This window comes from Pinus tabuliformis, chromosome 7 (assembly GCF_031772625.1).
Source record: "Pinus tabuliformis cultivar Carrire ecotype Pingquan chromosome 7, CPIR1, whole genome shotgun sequence".
NCBI classification, from domain to species: domain Eukaryota; kingdom Viridiplantae; phylum Streptophyta; class Pinopsida; order Pinales; family Pinaceae; genus Pinus; species Pinus tabuliformis.
The window spans coordinates 1444171491-1444195712 of record NC_142293.1 but is presented as its reverse complement, the minus strand read 5'-3'; the positions used below and the strand labels follow the sequence as shown (position 1 = coordinate 1444195712).

At 42.2% G+C, this 24222-nt stretch overlaps 1 protein-coding gene across 2 annotated transcripts; it reads right to left on the bottom strand.

Moving 5' to 3' along the window:
* Positions 1 to 98: 98 nt before the first annotated feature.
* LOC149253115 (uncharacterized) lies at positions 99 to 22753 on the bottom strand. 2 transcript variants are annotated; one of them, XM_089456754.1, is made up of 5 exons: positions 22472 to 22753; positions 22182 to 22367; positions 1818 to 1907; positions 1629 to 1712; positions 99 to 1349 (listed from the first exon to the last, which is right to left on the bottom strand). In XM_089456754.1, exon 5 carries the CDS (start codon positions 1206 to 1208, stop codon positions 261 to 263), a length of 948 nt encoding a protein of 315 aa, XP_089312880.1. In that variant the 5' UTR covers positions 1209 to 1349; positions 1629 to 1712; positions 1818 to 1907; positions 22182 to 22367; positions 22472 to 22753; the 3' UTR covers positions 99 to 260. The 2 variants fall into 2 exon arrangements, with proteins under 2 accessions (XP_089312880.1, XP_089312881.1); XM_089456755.1 differs by having other exon boundaries at positions 780 to 1349.
* Positions 22754 to 24222: the final 1469 nt, after the last annotated feature.

The window sequence follows — 24222 nt, the reverse complement described above, 5'->3', positions numbered from 1 at the left end:
AACAAAACGTGGGTACATAAATCCCAAGCGTTAAGAAATCTTTGATTGGTATCCAAACATGACAAATTAATAATTAAACAATTTGAAAGATTTCAATATTGATTGGTATCCAAAACATAATAACTTAATTAATTAAACAAAATGTGGGTACAGAAATCCCAAGCGTTAAGAAATCTGGCCGACAACTCTCCTGAGGATACTAATAAACATGAGTTGCATTTGAGCCCTAAACTTTTGCAAAATAAAAAATTCCCAAAATTTTATATCATAGTTAGAGAAAGAAGAACAACCCACTGCCATGAACCCTCCACTCTGCCTTGAGGGCTAAGCTGGGCAGCAAACCCAAACACACAACCCCCAGCAATGGATGTCGCAAGAGTTAAAAAGTACAGGTCATCTGTCAAACCAGGCACGTTATTGCATCCCTCTTCCCTAACAATGCATTGCTTGATGGCATCAATTGTATTCAAAAGGGTTGCTTGATAGCCCTCTTCCGATACAAAAAACTGATTCCCATACCTGGACTGCAGCTCACCGAAGAATTGACGAGGAAGCCTGGAACCCACTGTTAATCCTGTGCTGAAATTCAAGATGTTTGGGGAAGAGATGTCCTCTACTATAATCACAGTCCTATCATCAGGGCGCCATATGTCCCTGAAGGATTTATCTGAAGGAGATGGGGATGGCCCAGACCTTGTAAGGATTCTCATTTTCCACTCTAACTTGTCTTCCAAAGCCTGCAACTCTTGTGAAATCTTCACTGCTTGGGTTGGAGATAAGACCTTGGCTATGTCAATAACATTGGCGAAGTTTTTGGGTAGCTGAAGGTCTGGGAATTTTATTGCTTCTGGCTCTTTTGAGGCCATGTTGGATTGAAAGTCTAAATTCAGGATTTGGGTAATTGCTAAAGATGGTGTCAACTGCACTTGCTGAATCAGAAATGTGAACAAGAGCATGGATGCCATTGACAGAGTTTGCTTACCCACATCCTTGAGAATGTTGTTTTTGTGCTGTGCATATATCAACTGAGAAATACCCAGGTTTTTGAAGGTGATCTGAAAGGGGTTGAAGTTGTGGGTTATTGAATCGGGTGTACATTGACTAACAAAATATGAGTGTTTTATGCGATTGAAGGTGGGCTTGTAATTGAAAATGGAGAGGAAAGAGAATGACTTAAAAGAGATAACGCAACAGGAATTGAGTGGCATTTTAACTGGGGGTGGAGAAAGACTCAGAATGCTCTTGATGGTTGCTTGCTGAGGCTTGAGCTTGAGTTTCCATGAGATACTGGAGATGGGTCTAATCACGAAAGACCGAATGCACCAAAAATCTGAGCCACCTGATTCCACCTGTAAGGCCAGGCACACACCAGAATGAGGACAAGTATACACTCGGTTGCAGCAGGCACCGAGATATGCATAACACTACTAATTAAATGTACGAGGGAAAGCATTAGCGTTGTAGCGACCATCAATGGTGCCCTGAAATACCCACTGATAAACCAAGTGAACTGGTTGAGGTCACAGAGCCACAACCAATCGAGGCTTACACCATGGCTATAGGTAGCATAAATGAAAAAAAGTAAATAGGGGAGTTATTTTTCTGAGACAAGGGTTAATAATCCATACTTATAGATACATAGCACACTTGAAGAGAAGTTGCTCTTGGTTCCGTTGGTATAGTTTGGTGAATTCCATTCCACTGTGGATACCCTAAACAACCAGAGAAAAATAGTTTGCATGAGAACCAAATGCGTTCCTTTGAGGAACACAAAACGACAATAACAAGGAATTGAGGGAAAAACGATAAATGTAGACCTGAGAGTTTTCACCACGATGGTAATGGAATCCATTCTTCTCTTGTCCCACAAATACTTGAACTAGCTCGACGATACCGGCACACATCCTCTGGCACATCCAAACCAATGAAAACTAGATGAGACGGTAATTCCCACACCATGGGAATGTAAAATGAAGTAGTAAACACAAGAATGACATACCTATAAGCTATAGGGGAAGGCCTCATTTCCATACATTCAGAAAATTCATGAGTCTAGAGTAACCACATCCTGAAATAAAAAACAATATAATGCCTACAATAAAAGGTTTATTTTACACAAATCAAAATGAAATTTATTCTCTGATGAATGTAACTAAAAGCAGAATAACAAAATAACAGGGCTGCTGAGCACAAAGAATGTCAGACTTGGGAACTTTACAGCTAATTACAGTCACTACAGAGCATGGTGGATATGTGAAGGAGACCCATTAATCGATGCAGTCCTGCATGATCACTCTCAGTGTTATATCTCCATTTCCTTCGATGCAAACAGTGGATTAATAGTCCCATATAAGAGAGACAGGTTCAGATATGCCACAGGGAGATATGCCAAAGGGACAACCCTTAACATAAGGCTATACTGAAAAAAATTATAAGCAACCATTGCAACCCTCCTAATGATACTAATAAACATGAGTTGCATTTGAGCCCTGAACTTCTGCAAAATAAAAAATTCCCAGACTTTTATATCAGAGTTAAATCATTTTTTCTCAATAGGTGATTTTCCAAAGATGGGTGTCAGATAAAAAGCAGCAGCTGCTCCTAAAAACCCTAAGCTGTTCTTTACCAAAGGCTCCCAATCCGAAGTTCTCCGCACAATTGGAAGTATCCCAAACGAAGGAAATAACAATAGCCACAGAGGAGAAAGAAGAAGAACCCACTGCCATGAACCCTCCACTTTACCCTGAGGGCTAAGCCGGGTAGCAAACCCAAACACACAACCCTAGCAATGGATGTTGCAAGAACTAAAAAGTACAGGACATCTGTCAAACTAGGCACGTTATTGCATCCCTCTTCCCTAACAATGCACTGCTTGATGGCATCAATTGTATTCAAAAGGGCTGCCTGATAGCCCTCTTCCGATACAAAAAACTGATTCCCATACCTGGACTGCAGCTCACCGAAGGATTGACGAGGAAGCCTGGAACCCACTGTTAATCCTGTGCCGAAATTCAAGATGTTTGGGGAAGAGATGTCCTCTACTATAATCACAGTCCTATCATCAGGGCGCCATAGGTCCCTGAAGGATTTATCTGAAGGAGATGGGGATGGCCCAGACCTTGTAAGGATTCTCGTTTTCCACTCTGACTCGTCTTCCAAAGCCTGCAACTCTTGTGAAATCTTCACTGCTTGGGCTGGAGATAAGACCCTGGCTATGTCAATAACATTGGTGAAGTTGTTGGGTAGCTGAAGGTCTGGGACTTTTATTGCTTCTGGCTCTTTTGAGGCCATGTTGGATTGAAAGTCTGAGTTCAGGATTTGGGTAATTGCTAAAGATGGTGTCAACTGCACTTGTTGAATCAGAAAGGTGAACAAGAGCATGGATGCCATTGACAGAGTTTGCTTACCCACATCCTTGAGAATGTTGTTTTTGTGCTGTGCATATATCAACTGAGAAATACCCAGGTTTTTGAAGGTGATCTGAAAGGGGTTGAAGTTGTGGGTTATTGAATCGGGTGTACATTGACTGACAGAGTATGAGTGTTTTATGCGATTGAAGGTGGGCTTGTAATTGAAAATGGAGAGGAAAGAGAATGACTTAAAAGAGATAATGCAACAGGAACTGAGTGGCATTTTAACTGGGGGTGGAGAAAGACTCGGAATGCTCTTGATGGTTGCTTGCTGAGGCTTGAGCTTGAGTTGCCATGAGATACTGGAGATGGGTCTGATCACAAAAGACCGAATGCACCAAAAATCTGAGCCACTTGATTCCACCTGTAAGGCCAGGTACACACCAGAATGAACCAGTAGAGTTTTGTAAGATTACTCAAAGATGGACGAATACTTCCTGATAAATCATTTGAATTCATGTCCATACCAAAATCAACAAGGATTCAAAGTGTTATGTTCATTGAAAATAATCTATGACATCCAACTGAATATTTGATAAACAGGAATATTTTTGGTGGAATTTTACAGAGTGCGATGGTGTTTGAATTTTGTTGGGAGAGACACTTTGTAAATAATGTACCAATTCTCTTTAATGTTAACCACCTCCATAATGTAATTAAGGTAAAATAATAAATTATTTACCAAAGTATTAAATTTCTAAACTAATTCTCTTTAATGATAACCACCTCCATAATGTAATTAAGGTAAAAATAACTTATCAACATAATTATTTTAAGAGAAAAATCAACCTAACACATACAAGTCATCATATAAATTCAGAGGGAGGATTCTGAATACATTACTTACCAAACGTATAAAACTAATCAATTTGTGTCAGCTTAAAGTCATTTTTCTGTAGTCTCCGCTCAGCTCCTATGCTGCTATGTACCACAAGAACTCTAAACAATCGATATAGACACAAATTCCAGGCCAGTTTCTTTATCATCAATGAAGCAATCCTTTTTCCAATGTTCAATATTTCGTTCATGCGCCTTTTTAAAAGCAAGATCATATTCAATTGACAATAACAGAGCACAATACTCAACACACACAGAAAACAAACAATACACAAATTCATTCATTCATTTATTAAAGACAAAACGCCAGAAAAAGTAACGCAAAGACAATTCATTCAACTGAAAACTAAGACTTGGTACAAAGGTCAAACTGTTTTACAACAGTTCTTTAATTTTCTACAATACTGGTTTCAATTGAAAATTGAGACTTGGAACAAAGATTCAAACTGTTATTCAACAGTTCTTTATTTTTTTACAGGACTAGTTTCAATTGAAAACTAAGACTTGGAACAAAGAATCAAACTGTTTTACAATAGTTCTTTATTTTTCTACAGAACTGGCTTCAATGTATGGAGCAAAGTAAAAAAGGAAGAAAATGAAGTAACAATTTTAGAAAGAGGAAAAATTAGAATGTGACAGGATGTTGAAAGCCAAATGTAAAATAACAAGTGTCTTATTTGATATCTATAAGCTTATTCATCCCAGGGGAAGCTCTCAGAGATGGATTTTGACCTCGTGAACTTCTTGGTCCATATGAATTTCACATGGCAAGTAAAACCACATGAGCTATCCTAAAAATTTCAAACCGTTTATATATAACGCATAGGAAATCTAATTCATGTCTAGCAGGACTCTTTTACAATGCTCAGCCCTGTGTCAGAAACTTAAATTTAATCATACTATCATCCATTCTCACTATTGCATGTCACTTGTATCTAAAAGGCTATCTGTTGTTTTAAATGTGGTACAAATTATATTACAGTTCACAAGCTACCTGCCACATGGTCCTGGCCCTATATATATATATATATATATATATATATATATAACAGTTCACAAGCTACCTGCCACATGGTCCTGGCCCCATATATGTATATATATATATATATATATATATATATATATTAATGCTAATGGTGGGTATTTGGTCAACTCATCCCAACTTCCCTTATCTTAAAACATAAGGTGTACTTGGTGGGCTCCAGTATTGTAGCAATAATGCTACAACTCGTGGGGCTTCCTATCTCTAATTTTATCAACCCGGTAGTTCGTAAAAACTTGGAAGCGACGGTGCTGTATGCACAAGTACTAGCTCTTGTCGCAGCTGTCACTTGGTCAGCTGGCACAAGTCCGCTAGGGCTCAAGCCAACTTCTATATGCTCTCAGAAGAAGCTTTCTAAATGATGGACGAAGGCTATCTCAAAGGAAATTAATCTACTTTGCAAAAATGAACTGAAAGCCAACCAAAACATGGAAACCCTAGTAAACCCTAATCTGACTAGTTTAGCCTCTATGATGCAATAGTGAGAGTGCAAATGTCTAAAAATGAGGCCATTACTTTTAGTGATGTGAAATGCATGAACTCAAACTACTTCCATTGAAAAGAACATTGTTTTTGTATTTTTGCTTGAGTGGTTGGAGTGATTATGGTTTTGTTTCTTATTAGGGTTTGGCTGTGCAGAGGTGGTGCGAAGGGAGAGAAAGCTTGGGAAAGGTCAGGAGGGCTAGGAGAGGTCCCAGAGGGTCCCTAGCATCAGTCCACAGAAGTCTACAACGTTCAGGTGCTCGGCAACCAATTTTGCAGGCTTCTACAGGATGTCTGCAGGGGATCCTACAGGAAACTAAGGAATTCTACAGGAAGTCTGCTACCTTCTACAGGATGTTCTACCGTGGGAGTTTTGGGTGATGGTGAAGTGATGGAGCGGTATGGGTGGATAGGTAAGGTGGAGATGGAGCTTGTGACGGCTCAGGCGCAGAGAAATAAGATGGAGAGAGAGTGCACGGAGTTGGTTGGTGAATAGAAGGATGGAAACAACGAAAGGTCAAGAAAATGAAGCTACGTGGCAATGGAAGAGTTGGAAGGTAAACGTGTTGAACAGAGGTCGAGTAGGTGTCTTTAGGCGTGGTTAAGAAGAAGAAGAAGGAAGTGGAATGATACTGAGCAGTGTAAATAAAACAAATTGCTTATGTCTTGCACCAAAAACGAGGATCCATTAACCTGTGCTGCCTGTGCTATTAAACCAATGAACATCAATGTAAATCATGAAGAAAAGTCGTGCATGGAGGTAAAATGAAGAAGTATGGCTCTAGAGCAAAATGCATGGGAGGATCCATGATTAAAACGATTGTGTTGCAGCTTGCATAAAAGTAGAAAAAGAATGCGTTTTTTTGGTGGTTGGTATAGACTGCACCCCAATCCCTAAACAGAGATGGCAGTGAAGGCACTAACAACCTTTTCTTGGAGCTCCAGTGAATTACAATCCTCCTATTCTAATCTAAGCAACTGAAAGTGATTTGACCACAAGCTAATCCTACTCAATCTCATTAAAGAAATCAAATCAGCGGACTGTGTTCTTGAAATGTATATCAAACAAGGAAACAAAGTGCTGGAAAGAAAGGCAAATAACACTACAAGAAGAGGAGGTCTATTGCTCTCAGGTTGGGCCCTAACCTGAGAGCTATAGCTCCCTTAAAAGCTCAGAATTAGATCCAAATCTGCTTGCCTTTATTCATAATCAAGAGTCTAATGTCATGCCAAAACTGGCTTACAAAAACAAACACCGAGCTGTGCTCAGAAATTACAATATCAGTTCAAAAGTTCAAAAAGCCCCTAACAAAGGCTACGGCCTTCATATTTATACACAATGAAGATCAAGTTGGCTTCCTCCATTCGTGGAGCTTGGCTGTCCAACTGAAAGTCAAACTGCTATAAACTGCTGATCCTGTAAAACGTGTTGGCTGCCTTTAAGCTCGGTGGGGAGAGCTGTTGGAGCTCGGAGTTAAGGTGAAAATCACGAGGAAGGTCATCAAGACTGTGGACAACCTCCCTATGAACCCACAATGTCACCTTTGCTGTCTCCTTGTCTCCATTTGCGTGGTCTTTTGCTCTCTTTAATGCCAAAAACTTGAAATCATCATGTATTAGCCACATAGATATAATGCCTGCCCTTCTTCCTACAAACAACACGAATATACTAAGAAATGAATGCATAAGTGATAAAAGATGAATGGTTGAGCAAGGTAAGTAGGCCAAATGAGCCCAAATTGTACCAAAAATTGGAGCTCATCATCACCCCCCAGCTAAAATATTTGCTCATCCTTGAGCAACTTAGTCCAAATCTTCATCTTTCATTGCTTTTACTGCTTCCCTTACATCCCAAGCCTCTGTGGTAGTGTCCTCCTTGCTGATATGAAACCCTGCTTTCCTGTTCACCTCTTCCCATTGTTCACTGTCATCCTCCTCTGTATTGCCTTTAGTCAACCCTAGCAGTAGTGGTGGGCTGAGTTTAAGGCCAATCCAGCTGGCCTAGAGGCTTTGCATAGATTTCTTGTAAAGGTCTACCCTTGCCAAAGCTTCCCTCATCCGAATTGGGGTATGGTACTCTCGGATTTCCAAACTGTGTGCCAAGGTATTCCATCTGCGTGTACATGCTTGGGCAGCACTTTCTCCTAACAATCTTTCCATGTCTTCAAAATGAGCTATGGATTGGGCCTGTTGGTCCATAAATCTCAAGGAAGCTGTGGGATCAGTAGACAACTTTTGGTGTGCTGAGATGAGTGCAACTGGATCCTCTGGTTCTGCTCGAATGAACAGTGGCTCGCTCAATTCTCGGTTCATGACCGATTTTGCTTCAGCTGCTCTTTGATCCTCATGGTTCAACCATGAAGCGAACGCCATCAATTGCATATCACCCAAGGCGATATTGGGATCCCAGGAGACTTCATTAGGCAAAGCCAAATTGTGGAGGTAGAACTCTGCTAATTTGGCTTTGTCTTCTGACGAACTAGTACTGCACAATTCAGAAAATTGTTGTGGGTTTTGGATCTGAGAAATACCTCTTTGTGCCAAGGTATTTATTTGGAACTGCAGCCATTGATCTTTTAAGTACAATCCATAGGAATTTGCAGGTTGTCTGCACTGTTTTGCCTCCATGGCCCAACTGGCCATGCAGGCCAATTGTGCTTCCTTTTGCTGCAGCTGTTCTTTTAGAGCTTGCACTTCAATTTGTGCCTGCTGTTCTGCTTCCTGTAGAAGTATCATTGGCTCTTCAAGACCAGTGGTCAGCTCCTTTTTTCCTTGTTGTTCTTCTGTGGTGTCTTTGGAGGATGTACCTGCCTCTGCCCTTAGTTCTTGTAGCTGCAATCTCAGCTTCTGGTTTTCTTCCTGTAGAAGCACATGTTGGCAATTAGCCACATGTTTAGCCATGGTGAATTCACTCCTGACCTCCTTGAGTTGCTCTTGTAAGGGGCCTATGTCCGCCACACCCTTTGACTTGGCGATCTGCATCCATGTGTGGGTACGGACTCTTTCTTCCTCCAATGCAAAAAATAGGGGTACAGTAAATTTCTGCGGTATGATTTTGCCCGCCTCTAAAAAGGTGTAGTATGAACTCAGACTAGGCTGAGGGCTGGGCTCTGGTATATGTACTTCTTCTGCCTCTTTAGGTGGCTCTACCTCACCCTCCCTTGGTGGTGATGAGGGTCCTTCTCCTTCCCTCTTCTCCGTTTCCTGTAGTCGGGCCAGAGTGTCCTGTAGAACATTTTCAGCTTCCTGTAGCCGAGTTTTTTCAGTCAACAGGTCTAACCTTTCTTGCCATGTATTTTTCTTTGGACTCCCCTTCTCATAGGTGACTGTTATCCTTGAGGGGGACTTTTCCTTGGGAGAAGCAGGGGTATCTTCGATGACAATCGGGCTGCTGGACGGAGGCTGTGGCTTGCCCGTCTTTATCCTAACACTTCTTCGAGCTTTAAAGTATAGAGGGGTCTCCCTCTTCCTCTTTTCTTTTGGCTTAGGTGGCGTGCTGAGGCCAGCTAATACAGCTGCTGCCTCCCTTGCCAGAATGTCCACCTTCTTCTCCTTGGGTTTCACCTTTTCAGGGCTTCCTGTAGAAGCCCCTGTTTTGGTAATTTTCGGGCTTCCTGTAGAAGCCCCTGTTTTGGTAATTTTCGGGCTTCCTGTAGAAGACCCTTTTGCGAATTTCGGGCTTCCTGTAGAAGACCCTTTCTCCGTTTTCGGGCTTCCTGTAGAAGACCCTTTCTCCGTTTTCGGGCTTCCTGTAGAAGCCTGTTTCTGCTTTCCTGTAGACACAGGTGTCACCACCTTTGCTCGCTTTGCTGCATGGGTTTTGCTTTTTGGTTTGGTTGCAGGTGCTGATGAGGTACTTGGGCTGATGTGGACCACCTCAGCTTTGTCCATTCTGCTCTTCAACCTCTTTTCTCTTGCTGACAAGATGGGTGTGTCACCTTTTTCTTTGTCATCCTTTTTCTCATGCTTCTTCTTTTGTTCTTTATTCTGCACTGTGGTCGGGGTCTCTGGCCTGTTTCTTTCTTTCCCTCGGCCACTGCTTCTTTTTCCTCACTGCTGGAGGAACCTGTTTCTTCAATCAACATCCTTATGTCTCCATCTCTTGTCAAATTCCTGAATGATTCCCATGAGAGGGGAACCTTATATGAATGAAGCGCATCCTCCACAAGAAGTTTGATCAACCCATGGTGGGCTACCTGATCTGGTATGCCTTCTTTTAACTTTGTGGCACACTCAATTAGGGACTGTAGCAGGAAATAAGGAATGCTTAGTTTCTGTTCTACAGGAAGATCAACCCGGTGCCTCAATTCAGTGAGCAACCGAAAGTGATACGCGTACACGATGCTAAAACGACCTTCACAGGTTATATACTTCATGATTTGCAGGCTAACTTCATTCCATGGTGGCAGCAAACTGGTTCTACGCACCCCATTTTTGTCCTCCGAGAATTCCTCCTCAGGTGGAAAGAATTCTTTCTTGGCCTGCTGGCTCAACTTCCTTTCGTCCTTATCCCATGGCAAACCCATTGGAAGTTCAGTAATTCGACTGATATATTGCGGGGTGAGCTTGAGGCTTAGACCCCTGAAGTTCACTGTGGCCAGTGTCTTGGATTTCGGCCTCAGAGCCTGCAAAAATTCTTCTGCCACTTCATCGTCGTAACCCTGCAATTTGTCACAAAAAGATATCCATTGAACCCGTGTGAAGAGCTCCACCACCTCCTGGTTTTCCCTTAACTTGGTTGAATCAGTGGGTTCTCGTCTAATAAACCCACCCGGCATGATAAAACAACTTCCTTAACCAGAGGTGGTGATTATGGAAGAAATTTGGTTTACTGAGACAGAGCGTAGAATGTCATGCACATAATCCACAAAACTTATCCCTGAGGAACTTAACACAGTTTAATTACTCGACATCCTGTAGAATGACAGTATAGGCACAGCAGACAACAATTTCACCATTTTTCTATGACCAGACTGTGGACGACAATTCTGCCACCTTTAATAACCAGTTGCATGAAGAGTTCAGGGTTACCTTTTTAATTTGCCACCTTTTTACGTGAGGCACCCGCTTTCCTGTAGAAACTGCGTTCCTGTAGGCTGACAGCGTTCCTGTAGAATGACAGCGTTCCTGTAGAATGCAGCATGCGATTTTCGAGAGAGACTGCAGTCGGTCTGCGCCTTGGGTGTGCTTCACAATCGTTCTGATAGCCAAAGGCTCGGCGTATCGAACTGCAGAAAAATCAGGATAGCCGCTCAAGTTCAAAACGGTGGTTGATAAATGCATGAGTGCAATCTAGCCGATTAGATTTTGAATCGGCGGAATCCGTGGCGCGGGGGTGAGCTGTCCCCTCCGGACCGTTGGGTGACATCACCCCATCATTCAACTGCGCGTTCACTTGCTGCCGCATCAGTTCCCGCAGATCTACCGCCGCCTCTTCTGTTAAACTCATTTTTTTCGACGGGATTGCTCTCAGGTGCGTGCTGCCCATTCTTTTTGTCATGGCCGCCACCCACACATCCAACTAGACCATTAACTGGCCGACGTGGCCAGCCAAATGGCCATACGGCCGCTCAACCCATTCACCTTTACACTTTGCAATCAATCAAAGTAACATTCATGCAATCTGATGGAAGGAAGGGTCGAGACACTTACCTGCGCGGCTGCACACGATGTTTCGGTTCTGTGGACGCGGATGAGTGGATTTACCTGCTGCTCGCGAACTTACACAGGCCCGGATGTCCATGTTTACAGGCTGCCGACGACGGATTGGATGCTTTGGTTGCATGCGCCCACGTTTCATTGCATATGGCCTGCACTGTGAATGGTATCCACTCTAGCAGGCTTAACTGTTACAGGACTCCCGCGGGATGTCTTAGAACAGTTCTTCCTCCTTGGGTGCATGCTGCACGACGATGGATGGCCTCACGATCATGCTCCCGGAGCTTCTGGATGACTGGGATGAATATGGTGTGAGATCTCCAGCGTTTTTTCCAATTAAAATTTGCTTTTTCTCGAGAACTCATCGATCTGCTTTGCTGGTGCAGGTAACTTTGTTGCATGTCGACAAGGATGGTGGAACAAGATAACAGCAATGTGCAAGGGTGACAACAGTGGCTTGCATGCGTCCAAACCGATCCTTAGCCGTTAGATCTCCTCATGAAATGAATTCTGGGCTGTTCTGAGCTTCTACAGGAAGTTTCCTGTAGAAATACAGAGCTTCCTGTAGAAAGGTTGAGTTTCCTGTAGAGAGTCTACACCTTCCTGTAGAAAATCTGCATCTTCCTGTAGAAAATCTGCGTCTTCCTGTAGAAGACTCAAGCTGTAATAAAATTGCACGTACCTTGGAGAAAATGAGTATTCTTGGAGGAGGTGCTGGTGAGGTGTCCTGACTGCATGATGAGGACCCTTGGCTTTGAGTTGAGAGGCTTCCTCTCCTCCATAGAACACCTGCAACCTGCATGCAATTTTACATAATGAATCTGCTGACCTTGTTTTTTTTCTTTTGTTTTTTTTTCTTTTTTCTCTTTTTTTTTTTGAAAGATAACAGGGGCGCCTCAGTGAGGTTTTCACCCTTTGCCATCTGCCTTAAGCGCCTCAAAGAGGTTTTCACTCAAGGATCTTTTCCAATCTCTTTTTTTTTTTTTTTGAAAAGACAATAGGGGCGCCTCAATGAGGTTTTCACCCCTACCACCTGCCTTGGGCGCCTCAGAAAGGTTTTCACCCAAGGATCTTTATTATTATTATTTTTTTTTTTTTAGATTTTTTTTTAGATTTTTCAGGGTATGCCCAAAGCAGGGGCAGAACCCTTCTCTATGACCAACACTGCCTTCTCCATAGTTTTGATGAACTCTTGTCTTGAGAGAGGCTTCCTGTAGATCTTCAATCGATGCCCATTGACAAGCATGGGGATGGCTTCCTCATCAATGGTCCGAATAAGAACAGATCCATTGTCATGACATTTTTCCACTGAATATGGCCCTAGCCATCTGGTTTTCAGCTTCCCCTTGAAATCTTTGTATCTGGAGTCATACAACAAGGCCCAATCTCCCGGCTAAAATTGCTTGTCATGGAGATGTTGGTCATGCCACACCTTTCTCTGAAGTTGAACCACTTCTGAGTGAAGGAGGGCCTGCATTCGGTGCTCATCCAGGCCATTCAGCTGCAATAACCTTTCTTGTTGTGCATGGCTGAGATCTAGATCTAGCTGAGCTGCCATCCTCAAAGTGTTGTATTCAAATTCAATGGACAGCAAAGCTTTCTTCCCATAGACCAGCTCATAAGGTGTGAAGGCGGTGGTGGTCTTCCAAGTGGTGTTGTAAGCCCATGTGGCTTCAACCAGGCGATCTGCCCAGTCCTTTCTGCTGCTACTCACCACCTTAGTCAAGATCCCTTCTAATGCTCTATTGGTGACTTCCACCTGCCCATTTGCTTGAGGGTGATAGGGGGTGGAAGTCCTATGCTTGATCTTGTGATGAGCTAGTAGATCTTCAACCAGGTTTGAGGTGAACTGGCAACCTTGATCGGTGACCAGCTCTCTTGGATAGCCAAACTTATAGAAGATGTTTTCTCTTAGGAACTCGGCCACCTTTTCTTCTGTTGCTGCTTTGATTGCTTTGGTCTCTGCCCACTTTGTTAGGTAGTCAGTGCACACAATGATGTAAGACCTTTGCCTCGAAGGAGGGTTGATTGGGCCCACAAAGTCCATACCCCACTTCTCAAATGGCTCAAGAGTCACCTGAGGTTGGAGAGGCATCTCATCCCTTTGGGTCGGTTTCCCCATTCTTTGGCATTGGTCACACTGGCTGACATATCTTCTGACATCTTGATGAAGTGTGGGCCAATAGTAGCCTGCCTGCAGGATTTTGAAGGCAGTTCTCTTTGCTGCAAAATGTCCTCCACAAGGCCCATCATGACAAGTGAGGAGGATATCAAAGACTTCCTCCTCCCTTACACAACGCCTTAAGATCTGATCGGGGCCAAGCTTGAACAGATTGCCCCCGATCCAAGTAAATGAGGCACTTTTTCTGATGATTCTGCTCTTCTCTCTTGAAGATAGGTGCGGAGGGAACTGTGCTGAAACAAGGTAGTTTGCTATATCAGCAAACCATGGAGAGAGTACTGAAATAGCAAACAGATGTTCATCGGGCATCTGGTCATCCACTGTTCCATCCTCATCTGCAGACAAATCCAATCTAGATAAAAAGTCAGCAACAACATTTTCTCTACCTGGTTTGTCAACAATGGTCAAATCAAACTGCTGCAATAAAAGTAACCATCTAATAATATGAGCATTCACATCTGGTTTATTCATTAAATATCTAATGGCAGCATGGTCTGTATGTACAAATGTTTGATAGCCAGTGATATAGTGTCGGAACTTGTTCAGTGCATGGACCACAACCAAGAATTCCTTCTCGGTTACAGTGTAATTTAGCTCAGCTTTGGACAAGTTTTTGCTAACAAAGTAAATGGCATATGGAAGTTTTTGCTCAACTTGTCCTAAAGCTGCACCTATGGCTTTGTTCGAGGCATCGGTGTGGATGTGGAAAGGTAGGGCCCAGTTTGGACCTCTCAGGATTGGGGCTGACACCAACTTGTCCTTCAATTCATTCACAGCCCTCTGACAATCGTCAGTCCATTTAAACTCCACATCTTTTGCCAACAGGCCAAAAAATGGCGAGGCTAGCTTGCTGAAGTCTTTAATGAATCTCCGGTAATATCCTGCTAATCCCAAGAAACTCCGAACATCCCTTACCTTTTGAGGGGTGGAACCTTCTTGATGAGAGCAATTTTGTTAGGATCCACCTGTAACCCCTGGCAAGAAATGGTATGGCCTAACACGGTCCCTTCAGTCATCAGGAATTCACATTTTTCAGGACTAAGGGACAAGTTCATCTCGATGCATTTGGTTAGGACTTTTCCCAGATTGGACAATGCTTCCTGGAAGTTGGCCCCATAAGGAGTAAAGTCATCCATATAGATTTCCACTGCATCATGGACCAGCTCCGAGAAGATGCTTAAGACAGCTCTCTGGAAGGTAGCAGGAGCATTGCATAGCCCAAAGGGAAGAACTCGGTAGGCAAAGGTACCCCAAGGGCAAGTGAAGGTGGTCTTATCTTGGTCTTCCGGGCTGATTTGAATCTGGTTGTACCCGCTAAACCCATCCAGGAAAGAGAAGAACTTCTTTCCTGCCAGTCCATCCAACACTTGATCTATGAAAGGTAGAGGGAAATGGTCTTTCTTGGTAGCTTTGTTCAGTTCTCGGTAGTCCACACAGATTCTCCATTTCCCATTTTTCTTGGGAACCAACACCAGAGGGGACACCCATTCACTATCTGAGATGGTGTAAATGAATCCGGCATCCAACAGTTTTTGCAGTTCTTCCTTGACAATGTCCCTAAGGGCTGGATTCATTCTCCTCTCGGGTTGCCTAACCGGCTTACAATCCTCTTTGATGTATATGTGATGGGTACAGACCGAAGGATGGACTCCTTTCATCTCCTTATAGCTCCAAGCAAAAGCATCTAGGTGACTGGCCAACAGGTTACACAGCTACTTTTCTTGGGAAGAAGATAGGGAGGAGCTGATCTTTAACGTTCTCTCAGGGCCGAACTCCACAGTCTTGACTCTGGGAGTGACAGGGTTGGTTGTACAAAGATCCACTAAGGTGCTAGCTTGGGCATCCTACACCAATTTCTCTAAGGATAGTGCACTGGAAGGTGGATTCTGGATCAAGGTCTCGATCAAGTCATCCTCGGTTGGGGGGTCTCTTCTAGTGGTATCTAGGGTGCACAGAGGTGCTGAGTACACCTCGTCTTCCTCTCCTTCCTCTAACCAGAGTGGTAAGTCATGCTCTAAGGAGGGTTGGGCAGGAGGGTATAGGACTAGCTGTTTGGACATAGGACCATTTTTGATGGTCATATTTCCTGCACGACAACTTATGTAAGCATCTGCAGTGTCTAACCAAGGCCTTCCCAAAATGAGAGGATATCCAGTAAGCTTTGCCTTGGGTTGCAGAACCAAGAAATCTGCAGGGTATTCCCAAGAGTCGATAGAGACCAAGACATCCTCCACAATCCCTTCGGGAGTCACAGTGGAGCGATCTGCTAATTGCAGTACTGTCGAGGTCTTCCTCAAGGAACCCTTAAGATTGAGTTTGAGCATGGTATCCCTGGTCATCACATTAATGGCAGCCCCCAGATCAATCAAGGTGTGAGGTATGATGGTGCCATTGATGTGGACATCTACTACAGGACTTCCAGGATCTAGGTACTTTGGGCAGATGACTTGTCCTAACATAAGGTCAGACAGTTGTCCTATGACATTGATGGTTGAAGCATCTTTCTTCCGCCTGCCTGGGTGTTTGAAACACTTTTCCTTAACCAGTTTGTTGTATATTGGCACATCCTTGATGGCTTGGAGAAGTGGTATTTTTACACACAACTGCTTGAGCTCACCCAGAAGCTCATCCTCCTCTGGGTTGGGTTGTGTGGTGGCTGTTAGTCTCTCAGGGAAGGGTGGAATAGCCTTTGGTTCACTTTCCTGTTTATCTTCCTCATCCTCTGGGGGAGGAGGTTGGCGATCTGGAAGAGTCTTGCCAGATCGAAGATTGATCTCCTGGATCTCCACAGCATAGGTAGGGCATGATGTTTCCCCAGTGTATACCTGCTGGGCCTGTCTATTGTTGGGGTTTGGGTTCGGTTGAGCAGGCATTTGAGGTTGCCTTGGAGGAGCAGGAGGTAATGGCTGAGGTTGAACTGGTGGTGGAGGCAAAATGGCGGGAGGAGTATTGTACTGGGGCCTCCACCCCGACTGAGGTGCATTCCACTGAGGCTGTGGCTGGGCATGTGAATGATATGAATGAGAAGTAGGTTGAGTAGGGTACTGAGGTGGATAAGACCATGGAGGAGGCATAGACCAGGAAGGATGAGCAGGGGGACCCCAGGAAGGCATAGGAGTCGATTGGTTGGGGTTGTAATAAGCTGGAGGTGCCCCTTGCATCCCCTGCTGGTAAGTTCTAGGTCCTTGTGGCCTCCTTTGGTTGAGGTAATAGAGAGGTTCAGTGGGAGCTTCTGTCCCTTGGTACATGGCTTTAAATCCAGGTAAGGTTGGACATTGGTTTGTGGGATGGTCCTCCTCACAAACGAAACACACTTCAACCGAATGCAATGGGCATTCGTTCTTAGGGTGTCTCCTTGTGCACCTAGGGCAGAAGACAGCGAAGGCTCTCTCAGCTTCTTCTTTCTTCTGCTGGATCCTGAATGTGTCCAGCTGCATGGCAATGGTCTGTCTCACCTCACTCTTAAGATCTTCTAATTGATTTGCAAGCTCATGTTTGGAGAAAGGGACACTAGTTGAGAGGAGGTTTCCTCTACCTCGTTTCTGAGCTGCCCTGGAGTGGTTTCTAAACACAGTCTTGATGTCCTCATAAGGCAGTTGGTAAATATCCCCCCCAGCTAACATGTGAAGGGTATCTAAGAGGTCTTCAGGGACTCCTCAGAGCAGGACCAACTTGAGGGATTCAGGGTCAAGTGTGCACCTGGCCCGCTTATAGCTAAGTTGGAACCTCTCCTCATAATCCTCTAAGGACTCATCATTTCCCATGGTCATCCGAAAGATTTCTCCCTTGGTTTCCTTAGACCTACAGTAATCCCTGTACTTGGTATTGAAAGCTTGCTGCATCTGAGCCCAAGTGGTGATACTATTCCCAGGTAAGCCCATGAACCAGCGTAATGCTGCATCCTTAAGAGTTGAAGGGAAGAGTTTCAGCTTTTGCTCATCTTCAGTATAGTCATAGGTTCTACAAAGGACAACAAACTCAAACAGGAAGGTATTAGGATCTTCAGTAGTCAGTCCATGGAAGTGAGGTAAGGCGGAGGGGCTAATGTTCTTCATTTTCATCTCTCCATTGGTCTCTCGGATGGGGAAGGCACCTTCTATTCTCTCATCTTCTCTTCTATTGTCAGCCATAGCTTCAGATGGAGTGGTCTCTAACTCTTCTTCTTCTATATGACCTTTGTATATCTCGGGATGTTCACCTATAGGTTCTTCTGGATCACTGTCACCAAAGAAGAGAGAAGGGTGACTCAGTGATGTGGTGGGGGTGTTGGGTAGGAATTTGCTTGATTTATCTCGGTTTCTACGAGGCATGAAATGGAAAAGACTTCTTTTTTTTTTTGATTGCTTTTGCTTTTTTCTTTGGTACCTGCAAAACTGAAACAGATTGATCTACAACTAACTATAAAGATGCAGAATTAAACTGAAAGCAGGAAAGAACTAATCTACTTTGCTCAAATGAAATTGCAGGAATGGAAATTCCAGTCTACGCTTGCAGAATTGAAACACTAGTCTATGAAAGCAGGAAATGCTAGTATATGAAAGCAGAAAATGCTAATCTATGAAAGCAGGAAATGCTAATCTATGAAAGCAGGAAATGCTAGTCTATGAAAGCAGGAAATGCTAATCTATGAAAGCAGGAAATGCTAATCTATGCTACTTTTGCAGAATGGAAATGAAATAAACTACTTAGCAGAAGGCAAGAGTAAGAAAATAGAAGAAAAGCAACAATTACTAATACTCTGACGCTTCCCCGGCAACGGCGCCAAAAAGATGGTGGGCTCCAGTATTGTAGCAATAATGCTACAACTCCTGGGGCTTCCTATCTCTAATTTTATCAACCCGGTAGTTCGTACAAACTTGGAAGCGACGGTGTTGTATGCACAAGTACTAGCTCTTGTCGCAGCTGTCACTTGGTCAGCTGGCACAAGTCCGCTAGGGCTCAAGCCAACTTCTATATGCTCTCAGAAGAAGCTTTCTAAATGATGGACGAAGGCTATCTCAAAGGAAATTAATCTACTTTGCAAAAATGAACTGAAAGCCAACCAAAACATGGAAACCCTAGTAAACCCTAATATGACTAGTTTAACCTCTATGATGCAATAGTGAGAGTGCAAATGTCTAAAATGATGCCATTAATTCTAGTGATGTGAAATGCATGAACTCAAACTACTTCCATTGAAAAGAACATTGTTTTTGTATTTTTGCTTGAGTGGTTGGAGTGATTATGGTTTTGTTTCTTATTAGGGTTTGGCTGTGCAGAGGTGGTGCGAAGGGAGAGAAAGCTTGGGAAAGGTCAGGAGGGCTAGGAGAGGTCCCAGAGGGTCCCTAGCATCAGTCCACAGAAGTCTACAACGTTCAGGTGCTCGGCAACCAAGTTTGCAGGCTTCTACAGGATGTCTGCAGGGGATCCTACAGGAAACTAAGGAATTCTACAGGAAGTCTGCTACCTTCTACAGGATGTTCTACCGTGGGAGTTTTGGGTGATGGTGAAGTGATGGAGCGGTATGGGTGGATAGGTAAGGTGGAGATGGAGCTTGTGATGGCTCAGGGGCAGAGAAATAAGATGGAGAGAGAGTGCACGGAGTTGGTTGGTGAATAGAAGGATGGAAACAACGAAAGGTCAAGAAAATGAAGCTACGTGGCAATGGAAGAGTTGGAAGGTAAACGAGCTGAACAGAGGTCGAGTAGGTGGCTTTAGGCGTGGTTAAGAAGAAGAAGAAGGAAGTGGAATGATACTGAGCAGTGTAAATAAAACAAATTGCTTATGTCTTGCACCAAAAACGAGAATCCATTAACCTGTGCTGCCTGTGCTATTAAACCAATGAACAGCAATGTAAATCATGAAGAAAAGTCGTGCATGGAGGTAAAATGAAGAAGTATGGCTCTAGAGCAAAATGCATGGAAGGATCCACGATTAAAACGACTGTGTTGCAGCTTGCATAAAAGTAGAAAAAGACTGCGTTTTTTTGGTGGTTGGTATAGACTGCACCCCAATCCCTAAACAGAGATGGCAGTGAAGGCACTAACAACCTTTTCTTGGAGCTCCAGTGAATTACAATCCTCCTATTCTAATCTAAGCAACTGAAAGTGATTTAACCACAAGCTAATCCTACTCAATCTCATTAAAGAAATCAAATCAGCAGACTGTGTTCTTGAAATGTATATCAAACAAGGAAACAAAGTGCTGGAAAGAAAGGCAAATAACACTACAAGAAGAGGAGGTCTATTGCTCTCAGGTTGGGCCCTAACCTGAGAGCTATAGCTCCCTTAAAAGCTCAGAATTAGATCCAAATCTGCTTGCCTTTATTCATAATCAAGAGTCTAATGTCATGCCAAAACTGGCTTACAAAAACAAACACCGAGCTGTGCTCAGAAATTACAATATCAGTTCAAAAGTTCAAAAAGCCCCTAACAAAGGCTACGGCCTTCATATTTATACACAATGAAGATCAAGCTGGCTTCCTCCATTCGTGGAGCTTGGCTGTCCAACTGAAAGTCAAACTGCTGTAAACTGCTGATCCTGTAGAACGTGTTGGCTGCCTTTAAGCTCGGTGGGGAGAGCTGTTGGAGCTCGGAGTTAAGGTGAAAATCACGAGGAAGGTCATCAAGACTGTGGACAACCTCCCTATGAACCCGCAATGTCACCTTTGCTATCTCCTTGTCTCCATTTGCGTGGTCTTTTGCTCTCTTTAATGCCAAAAACCTGAAATCATCATGTATTAGCCACATAGATATAATGCCTGCCCTTCTTCCTACAAACAACACGAATATACTAAGAAATGAATGCATAAGTGATAAAAGATGAATGGTTGAGCAAGGTAAGTAGGCCAAATGAGCCCAAATTGTACCAAAAATTGGGGCTCATCAGTACTGTAACAGAGATTCCAGGCAATTAGGAACCGGCCTAAATGGTGATTGAAGTGCAAAAGCACCCTATTTTAACTTCAGAGTCCATCTGCTCCTGTCTAGTCAAATTCCTACGAAAGCACCCTATTTTAACTGCAGAGTCCATCTGCTCCTGCCTAGGCAAATTTTTACAACTGGCTCTTAGGATTTCCAAAGCACCGTTCCTCCTCTCTTCCAAGGTTGCAATTGCCTTAATATACGTTTTTTCATAACTTTGGTTGACCCAAAATTGCTAAAAGAGAATAAATAACTGCTCATCCTGGATAGAACATCTCTCTTGTTTTGATTCCTCTTTTATGTCAATCTTGTCCATTTACTGATCAGGAAAACACATTCTATAAATTATATTCTATAAAAATTAAGTCATGAGTTGAAAGGATCATGAATCAGTGGCTATAACCTAGAAAACATAAACTGATTTCTGCGTTTCTTGACAGTCAAAACAAATGCTGCTGCATTAAGGATGACATGATTTTCCAGATATGCATAATAGCATATCACTAAATAAGGAAAACGTGTAGTTTAGTAACTACAAATAAATTCTACAAAGGTGTGAATTGATAGTTAAAATGAAAGTGGAATGACTCCTTTAGCACAAAACCATGATACATGGAATTCCAGTTTTTATTCCAGCAGGTTACAATGCAGTTTTTCCTTAAATAAACGATAAGCAGATTTTATCTATATGGTGTGAAGAGTAAATATTCTATTGTATGTTTTATTCAATTGATGTTTGTGAGCAGCAATTTCCAAGTACTGTTAATTCTTTGTGTGTATACTTCCCACGGGTTTGAGCGTTGCAATATTTCTGCAATGATATGCACCAAGGCACGAAAAGGAAAGAACCTGCAAATTATGCTAAATTTGGGAAAAAGGATGAAGAGAAATTATGAAAGTGAAATTGAATCTGGGGTCTCACTTACTTATAAACACTTTTGGCTAAGTGTGCATAATCTGAACTATACCCTTGACAATATCTCTTTGCTTCTACTCTGGAAACACTGGCTTGCCAAGAATGAGGTCAATTTCATTCTTGTCCCTACCATTCTAGAATCTTTCAGAAAAATATACATACTATACCCCTGGGGATTTGGACTTCTACCCTTTTGCAAAGAAACGCAATCCATAGTACCCACTTGGAGTTACACTGTACCGATGCAGCTGAAGAAGTCGAAATCCCAAAGCAGTGATCTCAAGATCTGCAACAGGCTTCAGACTTTCGTTCCAATGCCTGTATGCAGGATATGTCATAATGTTACATTGAAGGAATTTTCAGAGAAAATGGGTAAGGGAAGAATAGTGAAATTAAAAATTTTATGATACCTGTAAACACAATCGAGAATTTCCTTGATTTCCTTTTCACATTCTAGTACAAAAAAAATACATATATAAATGTATTCCAGTGAAAACCTGAATGAGTAGTACCATAGAGGAATATTAACCAAAAGAAAACATAGCTGAGCTTTCGAGCTACAACGAAAGTGAAATTAGCCCCGAAAAGCGTGTAAAGCCTGAAAAGGGATTTTTTTGTAGCTGTATTGAGGATGGAAATCCTCCTGAAATGTTAACCTACATCGACACCCAAACCGAATATTTACAGGATAAAACTGCACAGAGCACAACAATTAGACAAGTTTTGATTTGGGCAAGGCGTGGGAGTTTACCTGGAATTGTTGGGCTCAACATCTCAGCCAAACCCTAGACAGAACGTGGAAAGGGGATGAAATCCACCCGAAAAACAGACCCAGCATGGAAGCTTTCAAACTTTCTAGGCTCTGCCAGGAAATAGAAAGTACTTTAGACCTGCTCCCATGTCTACCTGACCTTTTTGCTCCTGGTGGTCGTTGTACCTTGCAAGTAGCAAAAAAGAAGGGGTAAGATTAGCATTCGCCAGATAAATTGTATAAAACATAGTGGGGAAGCAACTGAACAAGGTCTTAAAAAAAACACTTACCACATTATAACAACCAACTGCTACAAAAATTTTCCAACAAAACAACTACCCAAGTTGCAAGTTTGAAGTCTGGTTCGCCTAAAGGCTTCTCTTTCTGTACGAGAGAGTGGATGGCCAACAAAAATTATGTAAATCCCCCTTTGATATGGGCAAGCCCTTGTCCAAGCGCAGAGCTCTTCTAGAAGAACCACCGACCATAATCTCATCCGAATATCTCCCCTCGAGCTCCGCGGCCCTGCTGGTTGATGTGCTCTGGTAACAACCCTGGGGTATTTCTGCGCTGCTCAGGGGGTTAGACCACCTCAGCGTAATCGAACGACTCAACATGGCTCAATCGTCTAACATATCATCTAATGGTGCAAAGTAATGACACGTAGGCAGAGAGCAAAGTTCATTTCAAAGGGAACGCCTTACGGCGTAACTAGGCAAGCCCTTGTCCAAGCGCAAAGCTCTTCTAAAAGAACCACCGACCATAATCTCATCCGAATATCTCCCGTCGAGCTTCGCGGCCCTGCTGGTTGATGTGCTTTGGCTGGTAACAACCCTGGGGTATTTCTGCGCTGCTCAGGGGGTTAGACCACCTCAGCGTAATCGAACGACTCAACATGACTCAATCGTCTATCATATCATCTAATGGTGCAAAGTAATGACACGTAGGCAGAGAGCAAAGTTCATTTCAAAGGGAACGCCTTACGGCGTAATTATTGAAGATATTAATAAGTTAGAAACTTGAGCCTACTTTAACAAAACTTTCCAAAATGACTCTTAATTTAGTGGTGTTGGTGGAGTTATTTATATAGAGGAATTTAACACTATGTGGTAAATTTGCAAAATATATATATATATATATATATATATATATATATATATATGATTCAAAAAATACCTCTATGCTTAATAATAATTAAAAAAAACTAAAAAAGCTCAAATCTTTAGTGAAAACAGTTTTCAAATAAATAAGATGTTAGAGTTAAATTCTTTATATAGAGGCCCGTATTTGAGGAGATTCAACTTTAAAAAAAATTATTTAATAATATTTTTTTCTCCCTAACAAGAAAATGAATGAAATAGCAAACAAGTTATCAAAGGAGGTCGTGTAGCTAAATGTAAGAAATGGCATGTCCCGGAGGATTTTTCTCTAAATAGGGTAGTCTTTCTTTTAATTAGTTTTATGGAAAGTCGTGAACAATGAGGACTCTTGGGTTTACATATGGTTAATGGGATCTCATACTTATCTTGTTTAATGGGATGAAATGCTTTCTATATATGCCTTTTGATATATTACATTGTGGGGAAAGATTTTTTTTTTTGTAAATATAAGTGAAAATGTCATTCATATATATATATATTTATTTATTTATTTAGTTATTGTGTCATGAGAAATATATAAACTAAATTTTTTTTATAAAAGTTGTAGTTTTTCTTTCTCAATTAAACTTAAAACATGTATAAAATTTTTAAATCTTAATAAATAAGATATTAACATTCTCAACTAAATTTTTGTTAATTATAAAATATATTTTAAAATAATAATAATTTCAAAATAAAAAAATTATAAAACTATAATGAAAAGCAATTTATAAGAGAGTATCACTTGGAGATAATGTTTATATGATAAGTTTAGAGTTAGTTTGGGATTTGGTTGATCCGGATTTAAACAGGAACGCAATAGATTACAGAGATAACCATAAATACAGAGATGCAATAACCATAAACACATATATGCAGCGGAAATAATGATTCATTTCATT

Excerpts from the sequence above, each read along its gene's own strand:
- LOC149253115 (XM_089456754.1), bottom strand. The coding sequence starts at position 1,208 with ATGCCACTCAATTCCTGTTGCGTTATCTCTTTTAAGTCATTCTCTTTC.